This window comes from Hyaena hyaena, unplaced genomic scaffold (assembly GCF_003009895.1).
Source record: "Hyaena hyaena isolate Hyena2069 unplaced genomic scaffold, ASM300989v1 scaffold_101, whole genome shotgun sequence".
NCBI lineage: Eukaryota > Metazoa > Chordata > Mammalia > Carnivora > Hyaenidae > Hyaena > Hyaena hyaena.
Genome location: NW_024080733.1, coordinates 3,663,831 through 3,677,748, shown reverse-complemented (window position 1 = coordinate 3,677,748; position 13,918 = coordinate 3,663,831). Strand labels below are relative to the sequence as shown.

Genomic DNA, 13,918 nt, shown 5'->3' with positions numbered 1-13,918 from the left:
TGTTGTTGTTGTTGTTAATATTATTATTATTACTATAAATGTTTCTTCTATGATGCAAGGTAATCTAATACAAATTCTTAAATTCTCTGGGCCCTACTGAACACCTATGTTTAATTTAGGATCAATATAGTTAGAGAAGTATGACATACATATGTATTACAGTCTGACTTGCCTCACTATAGTTACAATCACTTCTTATAGTATAGGAACTTACAAGAAAAATTTAGACTAGTTTGATTTATGTTGTTTTAGATTATTTAAGTACAATTAAGCCAGTAGATATGCTAATCAAGGTATTTTAAGAGAAATACATCTTGAAATGGAGCGGGAGATGTAAATGTTTATTGTCATCAGAATTCCTTTTTCTCTTTATTAATACCTTTTCCATTTATTATAAAAGTAACTGAAAGAGTAATGGAAATCAAGGGAAACTTCTTTGAGAAGAAAAATAGGAAGGCATAGGAAAATGCTTCTGGTTGGCCCTTCTTCTAACATCACTCCACATATGAGTGCTTATCTTCAGACCATGTGCTTCTCTCTGCAGGTTTACAGAGAGCCAGTGCAAGAGCCCCCTCACCCTACCGGAGAGACTTTGAGGCCAAGCTCCGCAATTTCTACCGGAAACTGGAAGCCAAAGGATTTGGTCAGGGTCCAGGGAAAATTAAGTGAGTGCTCCCGTGCTTATCCCTGAATTCAGAGGCTAGATTTTTCTATCCTGTCCTCCCCCATAACCTTTGTGATACTTTTTGGAGATTGGATTCCATGGTGTGGTAACAGTTAGGTTCAAGGAAGGGAGGAAAGAATGAAAGAAGGTGGGAAGAAAGAAGAAAGGAAGTTAAATTGGAAAAGAAGCAGAAAGGAAGGAAAGAGAAAAGAAGGAGGGAGAGAAAAAAACTGATTTGAGACAAAGGCATATATAAAATTAATGATAAACCTTTTCAGAAAACAAAGAATCTTGAACTAAAATTTTAAAATGTGTATTTCCTTTTACTTATTTTTGGAACAAATTTAACTCTTTAGTCAAATCCATGGATTCTATAACTTTGTAATTGGGGTCCAAGTGAATAGTTGTATTTTTCCCATCTGGGTTTATTATTTTCATCTTTAAAATATGAATCTAAACTGAGGTATCCAACTTTAGAGATTCTTTTTGGAATTGATCGAAAAGAATACTAAAAGTAGTCCAATATGATGGAGTGCATCCAATTATAAAAGTGAACATGTTGTCCCTGTGCTCCCAGTATTTTGCAAAGTGCATTAAAATAAGTCCAATGCTGAACTGATGGAATCTGTACCTCGTTGGAGAGGCAGGGAGTGAGACCGTAAGCCCAGGCACCTACAGCTCATCTAAAACACCCTCCAACATCAGAGCTTGGAGCCACCACTCACTGCCCACATGGCTTCTTCTTCCCAGGCTCATCATTCGTCGGGACCACTTGTTAGAAGGAACCTTCAATCAGGTGATGGCCTATTCCCGGAAGGAGCTTCAGAGAAACAAGCTCTATGTCACCTTTGTCGGAGAGGAGGGGTGAGGCACCAGCAGTTTTATGCAGACACCTCAATCACTGTGGGCAGGCCAGAGCCGCCACATCTTGGTGATTTTGCTCAGGAAAGAGCAGGGTGGCTCTTAGCCTTTGCCCCAGGGTGATTCTGATCATGTCTTTACAAGATGTCCTTCTCCAGGTACTGCGGAGTCTGAGATTTCACATTCTTCAAAAGCCTGAGATTTATTGGCATGTGCTAGAGTGTGAGGTTACACACTTATACTGTGCATGAGCCAAAAATACAGACTTAAGCTAGCAGATCTTTACTTTTTCAGGTGGCGTACACTTCTGATTATCTGATCAGAGAAGCTCTTCCTCCTAGGGAGTGAATACGCAACTACATACCAAATTTTTCATAGCATTTCAGTGATTTCATAGAAAACCATCTCAACAGTGGAGGGCGAGCCTACCTAGGAGGGTGTATCAGAACAAACCGGGAAAGTTCTTTTAGTTCATACACATGCACACAGGCATTGCACACATGCACTATAGCAGGAAATTCTTCTATGCTCTCATAACAAAGTCCTTCTTTTTAATGGGCCAGCTGTGTGGTTTATCCAATAGGTGTTATATGACTGAAAAAAAAGGCTAAGAAATACTGCCATAAGGGTTTATTCATGGACATCTAGTAAGAAACTTCCCTACCAATTACTGCATCCTCATTTTCTACAGCAAGTTATGCTTCTGCAGGGATCCACTGTAAAGAACAGAGGCTACTCTCTGTTTTCCCCACACTCACTCTGAAAGAACACACTAGAACCTGGATAGAAACAGTCCCCCACCTCCCACATGTAACGAGCTTCCCGGGCCTCTGCTTCCTTCGCAGCCTGGACTACAGTGGTCCTTCGCGAGAGTTCTTCTTCCTTTTGTCTCAGGAGCTCTTCAACCCCTACTACGGACTCTTTGAGTACTCTGCAAATGATACCTACACCGTGCAGATCAGCCCCATGTCAGCGTTTGTGGAAAACCATCTCGAATGGTAAGATCTAGAAGGCTTGCTTTCTTGTGATTGTACTTTCTGGTCTTTCCTAGTCAGGAGTCAGTAGGATTGTATTTCTTGAGCGGGACTATTTCTTGTTTAGAGCAGTGGGCCAGATAGTATGAGGGATGGATGTGAATGAACAGCAAAGCCTTAGAGAGAAGACTCTGTTAGTTTTCACCCAGAGCATGAAATAAATTACTTAAAGACACTGCAAATTTACTGTCAATTGCAAATTGATGTAAGATCCAGTAACTGCCTTCTGAGGAAACACTAAGGTAAGTAGACACAGTTGAATGTTGAAATTTTTACTAAATGTTGAAAAGACTCCTAAAATCATGAGTCCTTAGTGGAGCCTTCTTGGAGGTATTTGTGGACTTGAAATTTTTCTTATTTTGGACCAGAGGTTTTAGCACTGTGGACATCAGCTTCTGCATCTTACTGTGAAATAAGGCTGTTTGGGCCAGGTTCTCTCTGAGCATCCTCCTGACTTGATAATCCAATCTCTCCTTTTTTATTGAGGCATCTATTACCACTTAGATGTGTAAGAAGATAACTATCAGTCAACCCAATGCAATTCTGTGAGTGAAGTAGCTCAGATATGGGTATTAGAAGTCTCCAGAAAGCCACATAGGATATCTAGGATGCAAGCTTTTTCTTGCTGTGGCATCACCACACCTGGTTTGGAAATTACCCCTACTCTCACTGTAGGCGCTCCTGCTGTTAAGAGGGTAATGAGTTCCGGAAACTGTGGGATTCCGGATAAGATGTGGGTTCTTATCTGGCCTTGCCCATTTTTCATGTGTTGCTGCAGCTACTGCCAAAGGGGACCCCTGGGGTGATGCCTGGCCCCTGGACTCAGAGCCCTGATCCCCGCATTTTGGTTTACAGCATCAGAACGTCGACCTATGCAGAAGCTTCCAGCTATTGCACACGTCCTCTCTCTCCAAAAACTCTTTGCTCTGAAGCTCTTGAGCTGAGGCAGCACTGTGTTTACATCAAGCGTTTGACACAAATGAAGAACCAAAGGTGGCCCTTTGTTGCTCGTTTTCCTGTAGTTTGTCAATGGGTGGGTGTTGAAGTCAGTGAGGCAGAAACAGAGACAGGGCCGGTGGAGCAGGCAAGTGGCCCTTAAGGGGACTTACGACCCTGACAGTTGAAGGCCAGCTCTGACTGAGGTCGTATCAGGCAGGGTCCATTCCAACAGGAGAGAGTGCTGTGGCTCCTGTGAGACCGGGGTGCCTACATACACAGATTATACTGTGCGCATGATGGTGCCTTAGAAGTCGTGAATGAGGCTCAGCAGTCAGTAAGGAAATATTTTCATCAAATATTATAGCACATATGACTATGCTCAGGTGTTGGGGGAATGCCTTCATGAATTTAGCAGTTATAAAACAACCACATACTACTGCCAGAATGATGTAAAGATGAAATGGTGATATGGCAGTGGGAGAAGCACAGGGGCGACCAGCAGCCGTGCTGCAGTGCCCTAAATGCCAGGTTATCCGTACTTAACGTGCACACGCACCTGTGTGTGTGAAGTCTGGGGTGCGTACGCAAGCTCGAGAATTGTATTAAATCACAGGGAGAAATGTCTCTCTCCCCCCAAGTTAGGGGATGGGGAGTGAGGAGTGAAGCCAGTGGATCTTATAAAAGGAGGAGATGATTACACCAAGTCTTAAGGAACAACTGAACTGGAGACTTGGCACAGAAAGGGAGAGAAGACCTTCCCAGGAACCAAAATGGAAAGTAAGAATTGAAAGGCATGAGAGGGAATGGAGCCTTCAGCAAGCAGTGAAGACAGATCAGAGCCGAGAATGACCTCAGGATTGTGGTGGGAAGTGAGGCTGGGGATGGAAGAGAGAGGCAGATGACCCCGTATGGAGAATGCTGTCACTGGATTTGTGGTTTTGAAAAATAAATCTTGCTGTAGCGTACAGACACATTTGAGGAGGTGAGTCTCGAAAGAGCAAGACTAGCTCTAAAGCTGTTGATGAGTCAAGGCGAGAAATAAGGTTCAAACTCAGGCAGAGGCAGCATCTGAAAAAGGAAGGGACTGACTTGAGGGACATCTGGAGCGAGAAGAGATTGAACTGATGGAATATAGAGATGAGGGAGGGAGAGAAGTATAGCATGTGTCCAGGGTTCCTGGTTTGGTGGGCCAGTACTTCTAGCTGTAACAGGAGTCATGTGAAGTGAACAATAGTTAGAAGAAAGATAAGAAATTCACTCTTTGACAGGTAGTTTGCAATTTCTGCTAGAAACACAAATAGGTATATTATGTAACTGGAACTATGGCCCTGTTTGGCAGGAGAGCATCTGGGCTAGAAATCGAGATTTGGAAGACAGCCAAGTGGCTTAGTTGTGAGAGGAGCTGAGAGCTTGTGTGGAGGGCGAGCGGAGCAGAGGCCCACAGTGAAGTGGACTACGTGGATGTGCAAGGCTTGGGCAGAGCCGCGTGTCCCTGAGAAAGCTGCGAAGGAGTGGGCAGAGAGCTGAGCGCCTAGGAGCAGTGTAACAACAGAAGGAGCAGCCTGGGGAAGCAGGAGGGGCTCAGGGGAGACCTGCTGGGCAGGGAGAGGAGGCCTGGAGGGGTGGAAGCAGAGGGGGTGTGTAGGCAATAGAAGGGGTGGGGGCCGCCAGGGCTCCAGAACATACTATTCAGTGAACAGAACTGAGAGCATCAAGGAAATAAGAGCATTGAGATGACCAAGGAAGCCACATTGGGCTGGTGGCACAGGATCACAGGGTCAATGCCATGGTGGCATTATTGGAACCCAACATTTTAAAGGAAACCTTGCAGTTAAGCATGTTTTAGTGCAAACAGGGAGTGAGGCCACAGATGGAGGCCTAATGAGAAGCACAGAAGACTTGCTGGACTTGTGGCCTGCTCATGTGCTACGTGAGAGCAACCTGGCCTTGGCCAGCTGCCCGGCCCCTGCTCTCAGTCTGGCTGGCTGCCCTCTGCTTGTCTCTGGCCTGGAGGCACTAAAGATGCTCTTTCCAAGCGTGAGTTACTTTGCTGCAGTGAGGAAGGAAACTGGTTATTCGGGGATATTGCAGGCAGTAGCAGAGTTCTCTGGATGGATCCTTCTGAAAGTTCAAAGGCCTGAAAGTCCTGCCTCGGAGGTGCTAGCTAACCACTGTCTCTCTGAAGGAAAGGATGTGAGGACTTCCATCTGAGGACATTCCTACTCTTCTTGAGGATATTTACTGTTTAGCCTGGAACAAAATTGTGGTAGCTTTCTGAGCAGCTAGCAGTCTGCGCAGAGCTCACGCGGATGAGTTCGCTGTAGTGCAGCACGTGGCATGGCAAAGTGTTCTAAAGTGAGTAGTGACCTCTCCTCCGATGGGAGGCTGAAGCTCTGAACCTCCAGTCCCTTGAGCCCTGGGCTGGTGGAGACCAGGGATGCAGAACCAGCCCAGGCATCAGATCCTACGGCAAAACTCAAGTGGAGTCAGACTCCTCTCATCAGTGCTTTGGGGGTCCTGGGAGCAGGAAGCAGGCTTCCTTTGGGCAGTCACGGCCGTGGCTGAGCAAACCTGAGGCCCTGGGGCGCAGCTTACTTTAGCTTTGAGCAGGAAGCCCTACTGGGCAGTGGGCGTCCCAGCCAGATGGTGACTCTGCAGCTCTCCCTTTGGTGTATTTTCCTATAAGCCATCCTTGTGTCTTGTAGCAAATGGTTTTACAGAAACAACTGAGCACCCTCACGGGCTTGGTCAGCTCTTTGGCAGGACTTGTCACCGAGGGGCGCCAGGAGGGCTCACGCCTTGACATCACTTTAGACCTTGTGCACTGTGTGGGCAGCAAGTGAGTGTTGAGGCCTCTGCCCGAGGCTTTGTCACTGTAAGGCTTGCAGCCAGGAGGCTGACACTGAGGAAACCTGAACCCTGAGTTCTCAAATCTGATGGCCCAGTCAGGTGCCACTCCCCCACCCTGGGCAGGGCTGCGGCTGATCTTAGACCTAGGTGCAAGGCTTTCCTTCCCTCCTCGGTCCCCAGGACACTTTATCTCACCATCCACACGCACTGTCAGGAAGATCATTCTTGACCGATACATCACACCTAAGAAAACAGGCCATAAAGATTAGGGGACCCATCATGGTCATAGCCTTGACTTCGTAAAGCTGGAAATCGTCCCTGATGCAGAACAGGCCTGGGCAGGGTTCTGCCTGGAAAGAGGAGTAACTCCCACCCCCGGCCCTCCTTTTCATTCTATACACCAGAAATGAACAGGGAGAAAATGAGTCAGCTTTGCAGGATTCAAACGTCACCCAGGATTGAAATGTTGCTCAGGTGTGGCTGCAGGAGGCATCCTCGCACTGGTCATTTTTTTGCTCATTTGTTATTCTAGTCTTTACCTTTCACTGGCCTTCTTCTGCGTCCCATACTCTGTTTTATGTGATCTCCCCACTAGCAGGTAAACTGCATAGGAGCAAAGACATATCCATCTTATTTTATTCTAGCACACACCTGTTATTTTGAACGCCATGTCTTTGAAGACTGGCTGCATAGATGAGTATTTGTTCCACAAGCCGCACCAAACACTTGTACCAGGGCCATTAAAATAGAGGGTTCATACCTTCCATGTGCAATTAATTGCTCAAAAGTCACAGATTTTTTAAAAAAAATCATCTGTGGCTTTAAAGCTCTTATGGTGTCAGCAGTAAACACACGTGTCCCCTGGGAACTTTGCACTCTGCTTGGTGCCTAAACTCTGCCTGTTACTGACAGAAAGCCTCCACCTCTTCTCACACTGCTCGGGGCGTCTCCATCAGCCACTTCCAGGCCAGGCACTACCCAAAGAGGTGGGCAGAGGGACCTTCCCTGCAAACTCCCATCTGACTGCAGCCACTTGAAATTCCCTGGCTCCTGTTGGCTATGTGTGGGCTTCACATACACTGGAAAACAGCCAGTGAAATCAGAAGCCTGTACAGAGGGGTGTATGGATTCCACCTACTTCCCTTTGTTTCTAGTCAAGTGTCGAGAGATCCCAATATGAATAAATATAGTGAGGGATCTATAGATACACATTAGTAAACTGAAAAAAAATCCAATTTTTGTGTCATAGCCTGAAAAGGATGTCTTATAATTGCTCTTTCTTGATTTATTTGTACCACTGACTTTCTAAGCTGATAAGGACCCTGTCAGTCAGCAGTGATAACACTCATGACAAGAGAGAGGAGATGGAGTCAAAGCCTCATTGGTCCTCCCACAGGACCTGTGGCCACAAATGACATGAGTCAGGCAGAGATTGGCTGGGAAAGAGCATGTCGACACTTTCTTCCACCCTCCAGTCCCATCAGCCAAACCAACCATAAACCAGAAGGCAATGGATCTCCAGATTTTGTAGCCCATAGCAACCCATCCCAAGGGCAACATGCAAGGCAAAGAATGGTGGAAAACCCATGAAGGTGGAAGACAGGGATTAAAAATAACAGAAGTGCTTCTACAACTCAGGGCTTTCAATCTATCTGCTAGAAATATTCCCATTTGCTAACCTGTATATGTCTATTGTGTATATCTTTGACTACAAAAATCTCAAAGTAATAACTCCAAATTTCATATCTTCCTCCTTTGATCATGAGTATTCCACTTGCATAGTAATAAGGTGTTCATATGTTCATCTTTTTATTCTTTTCACCTCTATTGTATGCTGATTTTACATCCCTGGAGATACAGAAGTTAATATAAAACTAAATAATAAAGTTTCCATTGAAAGCTTACTAACCATGCCAGGCAATGTTCTAGACACTTTTGTATAACAATATTATTACCCAGATACTGAGTATCCTGATTTTACAGATGAAGAAAATAAGGTACAAACGTAACTAAAGTCACAGAGATAGTCACCATCCAAGTTGGGATTAGAACCCAGGCAACCTGGCTCCAGCATCAGGCTCTAGACCCCATGCCAAGGCAAAGGCAGATATTTAATAGGGCAAATTACAATACAACATGATAATTGCTATATATACCTTATTGCGCATGTATCACATTATGTGGTAGTTAGTATTAGGTGTATGGAGCTTTAAGAATGAGTGGGAATAAGGGACTTCCAGGTAGATGTCCCAACATTCACAAGTGGGGTGGAGGGGTGAACAGACACATGTCAGTTTGGTATGGCTGCAGACTAAAGAGACAAAAATAGGATATAAAGGCACCCTCATGTCAGGTAGGGAAGGGCATCTGATGGTATTCCAGGGAGTTTGGATTTTATCATGAAGATGGCAATGTAATATTTTTAGAAGAATGTCTTGATCAGATCTATTTTAGAGTCAACTCTGGTTACAAGTAGTTGAATTGGAGTAGGCGATGGGGTGTCATTTAAGAGGTTGTTGAAATAGTTCCTTCAAAAGAAAATAAACTGGGGCAGAAGCAATGGGAATGGAAAGTTATTTCGGAAGGAGAGTGAACAAATGAGCAACACTTGGTAATGGATTATAGATGATGGGGGTTTAAGTATATGACGTTTCCCACTTGCTATAAAATGATGTATAAGAAAATATCAAGTAAAAAATTCTCATATATTTTTGAATAGAGGCAACAAAACTATAAATTTGCAAAGCTCCAATCTTATTTTTATATCTAACATAAAGTATGAGTGGTGAAAAATGCATACATTTTCAGATTATTGTGCTTGAATCGGAAAGGTTCACATTCAGCTTAAACATCTCCTCTGAGGGCCTGATCACTCAATTTAAAATATCCCATCCATTTATAACTCTCCAGCTTAACAGCTTTTTATAGTGACAGAATTTATTGCCACATGAAATAAAGTATATTTATATATATATATCACTTATATATGTATAACTCATTATTTTTTTGTCTCTCCCCCTAGAGTATAAGCCCTGTAAAAACCAGGGTCTGTTTTCCTAATTACAATCTGGCACTCAATAAATATGTGTGGAAGGAAGCAAAGAAAAAAGGATGGAAGGGAGGCAAGATGGATGGATGGATGGATGGGTGGGTGGGTGGGTGGGTGGATGGATGGATGGATGGAGTAATCCTCAGTTAAAAATCCTTGATTATAAGTTTCAATCTCATTTCAATTTTTAGTTCAGAATATTTGGGATTCAGAACAAGTGCTCATGTTTGAATGTCATTAAAGATTCTACCAGTTGCCCTCTCTGAAATCATCACTGGAAATTCTTTTTCTGTCTCAATGATTCTAAATATCACTTTTCCCAGAACAAATCTAAGATGCGCTGATGTCTAAACAATTGAAATAGGTGAAAAACTCCTCTATTTTGAGGCCACATGCTGGAGTGTCAGACACACTCTGGTTTAAGTATTATCATGCATCATTTAAGTTACTGTGATGTGAGTCACTCTTTACATAACTGTCAGCACAAGAAGAATTTTCAGAAGCCAGGTTTCAAATCTGATGTTGTTTAATCAGTTTTCATGCAACAGCTAGTGTCCATATGGTCATTTCATGTCAGTGATGGTGACAAATCTAACCTTATCAGTGTCACAACCAGAAATTTTAGGACCTTTCAAGCCAAAATCTCCTAAAGCCTTTGCCTCTGCCCTAACCTCTCTCCCTTTCCAAGCAGACACTACTTGGGTGGTAAAAATCTTCTGCTTTAGGTCTTTAGCAAGGGGGGGGCGGGGCGCGGGGGGAGGAAGGCTCCTTTGAACATGTTTAGAGGTTGGCCAAGTGGGTATTAAGTGTAATTGTAGAGTTTTATGGAACTTAAGAAGTCCTGGATAACACACTTTAAATATCCCTTGCTACATGTTTAGAGTCTTGAATTAGTAATTAGAAACCACAGTGTCACAAGATTCCGCTGGATGTCCTGCCCCCTCCCAGGGCCCCTCCTTACAGTAGAGCTCAGTGTATAGTTTCCATTTGAGTCAAGGGTCAGATGAACTCTGTTCCCCCCAGTCATCCAACAGCAGTCCCTAGGGTCCTTCCCACACCAAGAGCTTCATGGCGCCCCTCTCTGACTGCATCTGAGTAGCCCTCCCAGCAATGCCCTAGAGAAGCTGTGAGGCAGAAATCAATTTACAAGTCACCAATCAGATGTGCATGACCTCTTGTGACTATGTCCGTTCAGCTCATCTCTTAACACAGCTTTCTTCAGAACTTGTGAGAAATTTCAGGAAAAGTTTCAAAACCATTAGAACGAATGCTTCCTTCGAACACGTGTATTATCCAAAATAGACCTGAGGATTTGATGTATGTACTTCAGTTCATTTGGAACAGAATGGACTCATTAGTTAATGATGCCAATACAACTAGCTATGCAACAACAAAAATAGATTCAGTTTCTAATTTGAAAGCATATGTAGAAAAATGTAACAAAACTTCAAATCTCAGTAACTTGTAGATACTCTAGAACATAAACATGAAAAACATAAAAGATACTCAGAAACCTTGAGTGGTAGAAACTTTTAAAATCATGATTGGGGGTGCCTGGGTGGCTTAGTCGGTTGAGCGTCCGACTTTCGCTTAGGTCATGATCTCGCGGTTCGTGGGTTCGAGCCCCGCGTCGGGCTCTGTGCTGACTGCCAGCTCAGAGCCTGGAGCCTGTTTCAGTCTGTGACTCCCTCTCTCTCTGACCCTCCCCTGCTCACGCTGTCTCTCTCTCTCTCTCTCTCCTAGAAATAAATAAAACATTTAAAAAAAATTTAAAAAAAAAATAAATAAAATAAAATCATGATTGGAATCCTATTATCTATAATAGAAAAGATATATTTGAATATTTAAAATTAAAATACTTTTTTATGACAGAAATACCATAAAGTCAAAAGGCAACCTTTAGATTTTGATTTTGAGGTTGCAAATCTATGGTACGGATTTCAAAGAGCTCTTACAACTTGAAAAGAAGAAGGAAGACAATTCTACAAAAATCAGCAGAGACCATGAAAAAGCTGTTCAGAGAAGAGAAAATTCTAAATAATCAAAAAGCCATGCAAAGAATTTCAATTTTACTGTCAATTTTATGGTCAGGGGAATACACAATAAAGTAATAATGATTTATCACTTCATAACTATCAAATTGGCAAAAATTAAGAAGTTATATTATCTCTTTTGGAAGGGGATAGGGTAAAAGGGTACTCTCACGTATTACCAGTAGAAACATGAATTGGTACAGCATTTTAAAAAATGCAACTAATGATATATACTAAAAATATAAAATCTCATATACTCTTTGGCCCATTAATCTATCTCACAGAGACAAAATTACTACTATGAGATGACGACTCCTATAATAATAGCTAATATTGAGACACCTGAGTGGCTCAGTAGATCAAGCATCCAACTCTGAGTTCAAGTCCTGCATCAGACTCCGCGTTGCAAGCTGCTTGGGATCCTCTCTCCCCTTCTCTCTCTGGCCCCCCACCTCGATGGGTCTCTCTCTCAAAATAAATAAGTAAACTTTAAGAAATATTTATAATAACTAGTATTTATTGAGTGCTTATTATGGGCCGGGTATCTTTTAAAGACTACATGAGTTACACATTTTTTTTAATGTTTATTTTTGAGAGAGAGAGACAGAGAGCTAGAAGGGGAGGGGCAGAGAGAGAGGGAGACACAGAATCTGAAGCAGCTCCAGGCTCCGAGCTGTCAGCACAGAGCCTGACGCGGGGCTCAGACTCACAAACCGTGAGATTATGACCTGAGTCGAAGTTGGAACACCCAACCGACTGAGCCACCCGGGCGCCCCGAGTTACACATCTTATTATGATCTTCTGTTTTACAAATGAGGGAACTGATACTCAGATTTAATACTTTTTTCTAAAGTAACACAGCTAGTGTCAGAGCCAGGAATCAAACTCAGTCCAGCTCTAGAATGTAGACTTTTAAGATCTGTCCTGTGCTGCCTAACGAAACCAACAAGGGTGTTTATTTCAGCATCCTCTGCGAAGACACAGATGTAGAAGCAACCCAAATGTCCATGCTCAGGGGGCTGGTTAACTTCATTCCAGAAGATGCACACTGCACAGTGACATGAGGCAGCAAAGCACTGACATAGAACTTTGCCAGATGATGGAGGGGGATTTCTTCAAGATATGTAGAGAGAAGAAAGAAGTAGAAAAGTATGAATGATAGGATCCAAAATTTGACAAACAATGATGCAAAACCTATATGTGCATAGACACAGAAACATAAATATAAATAAATTAGTATGTGATTATAGGGTTTAGATGAAAAATTCAGGAGGATATGTCTTAGTGTGGGCCACAGGAGATGAGGTGAGGAGAGAGGAGCCAATCAAGCCAGGAGAAGACAAAAACAACAAGAATAAAAAGGGACCTGTGTGGGGCGCCTGGGTGGCTTAGTCGGTTAAGCGTCCGACTTTCGCTTAGGTGATGATCTCGCGGTTCGTGGGTTCGAGCCCCGCGTCGGGCTCTGTGCTGACTGCCAGCTCGGAGCCTGGAGCCTATTTCAGAGTCTGTGTCTCCCTCTCTCTCTGACCCTCCCCTGCTCACGCTGTCTCTCTCTCTCTCTCTCTCTGTCTCCTAGAAATAAATAAAACATTTAAAAAGAAAGGGGGACCTGTGATCATATTAGTGAATTTTTCTAAAAATTACATGTGTGTAATTTTTTAAAAGTAAATTCCTAATAGCTAAAATGCTAAAAAGCCCTTTGGTACAAAGGGCTTAGCTGATTATTGGAGGGAAGCACATCTCAGGCAGGAATTCCTCTGCGCACCCCTGTTCCCTGCCCAGCAGGGAGCCTCCCGTGGCGTGTTCTAAGTGCCACGTGTACACGTGCCACCTTTCTCTCTCAGGTCTCCTTTCTCCACCCCATTCTGCCACCCCGCCCCGTCACTCAGCACAAAAATCTTTACTAATTCCCACTCCCTACAGAATGAAGTCCAGCTTCCTCAGATCCCCAGGACAGCCCGAGGTCTGAGACCCCTCAGCCTTAAGGCATCATCCACCTCCCCTGGCCAGCTCCTGCTTTGTCTCCCCCTCTCCCCTCCCCCCCCCCAGTCTTCCCAGGATCTGCCCTCCACTCCCCTCCCCTCCCTAATGGTCCTCTGTCCCTCATCTCTCAGTCACATGGGTCCACATTTCACTCGCCCTTAAAGCCCAAGTAAAATATTCTGTGGTTCCTTCCTGATTGCTTTCCTGAACTTTCTCCTGAAAAACAACTTCATCTCTCTTGAGTTCTTTTAGAAACAAGGGGTTCAGATACTTTTAGCTGAACCTTTGCTTGCCAGTGGAATTCGTGCTCAATCCTAGTATCCAGAACAATGAAAGAGCTAGTCTTCACCGGAGCTGGGTGGCTGCTTTCCTGCACATTCAGATTCTTCTCCTTCCCTGTCTCTATGCATCTGTGCAAAGCAATTTGAATTCACTGCTCTGCTCTGCGTGCCTCCTGCCTGCACTTCTCATCCCATCTCTCCCCAGCTCCTTGCATTGTGAAGAT

The 13,918-nt window shown here is 43.8% G+C and overlaps 1 protein-coding gene across 1 annotated transcript in view; it reads left to right on the top strand.

Moving 5' to 3' along the window:
- Positions 1 to 13,918, top strand: part of HECW1 (HECT, C2 and WW domain containing E3 ubiquitin protein ligase 1) — a 166,664-nt gene that overhangs the window by 113,603 nt on the left and 39,143 nt on the right. The window contains exons 17-19 of the mRNA XM_039235666.1: positions 545 to 665; positions 1,415 to 1,528; positions 2,371 to 2,523. Of these exons, the coding sequence (XP_039091597.1) occupies positions 545 to 665; positions 1,415 to 1,528; positions 2,371 to 2,523 (388 nt within the window). The remainder of the gene's footprint in view (positions 1 to 544; positions 666 to 1,414; positions 1,529 to 2,370; positions 2,524 to 13,918) is intronic.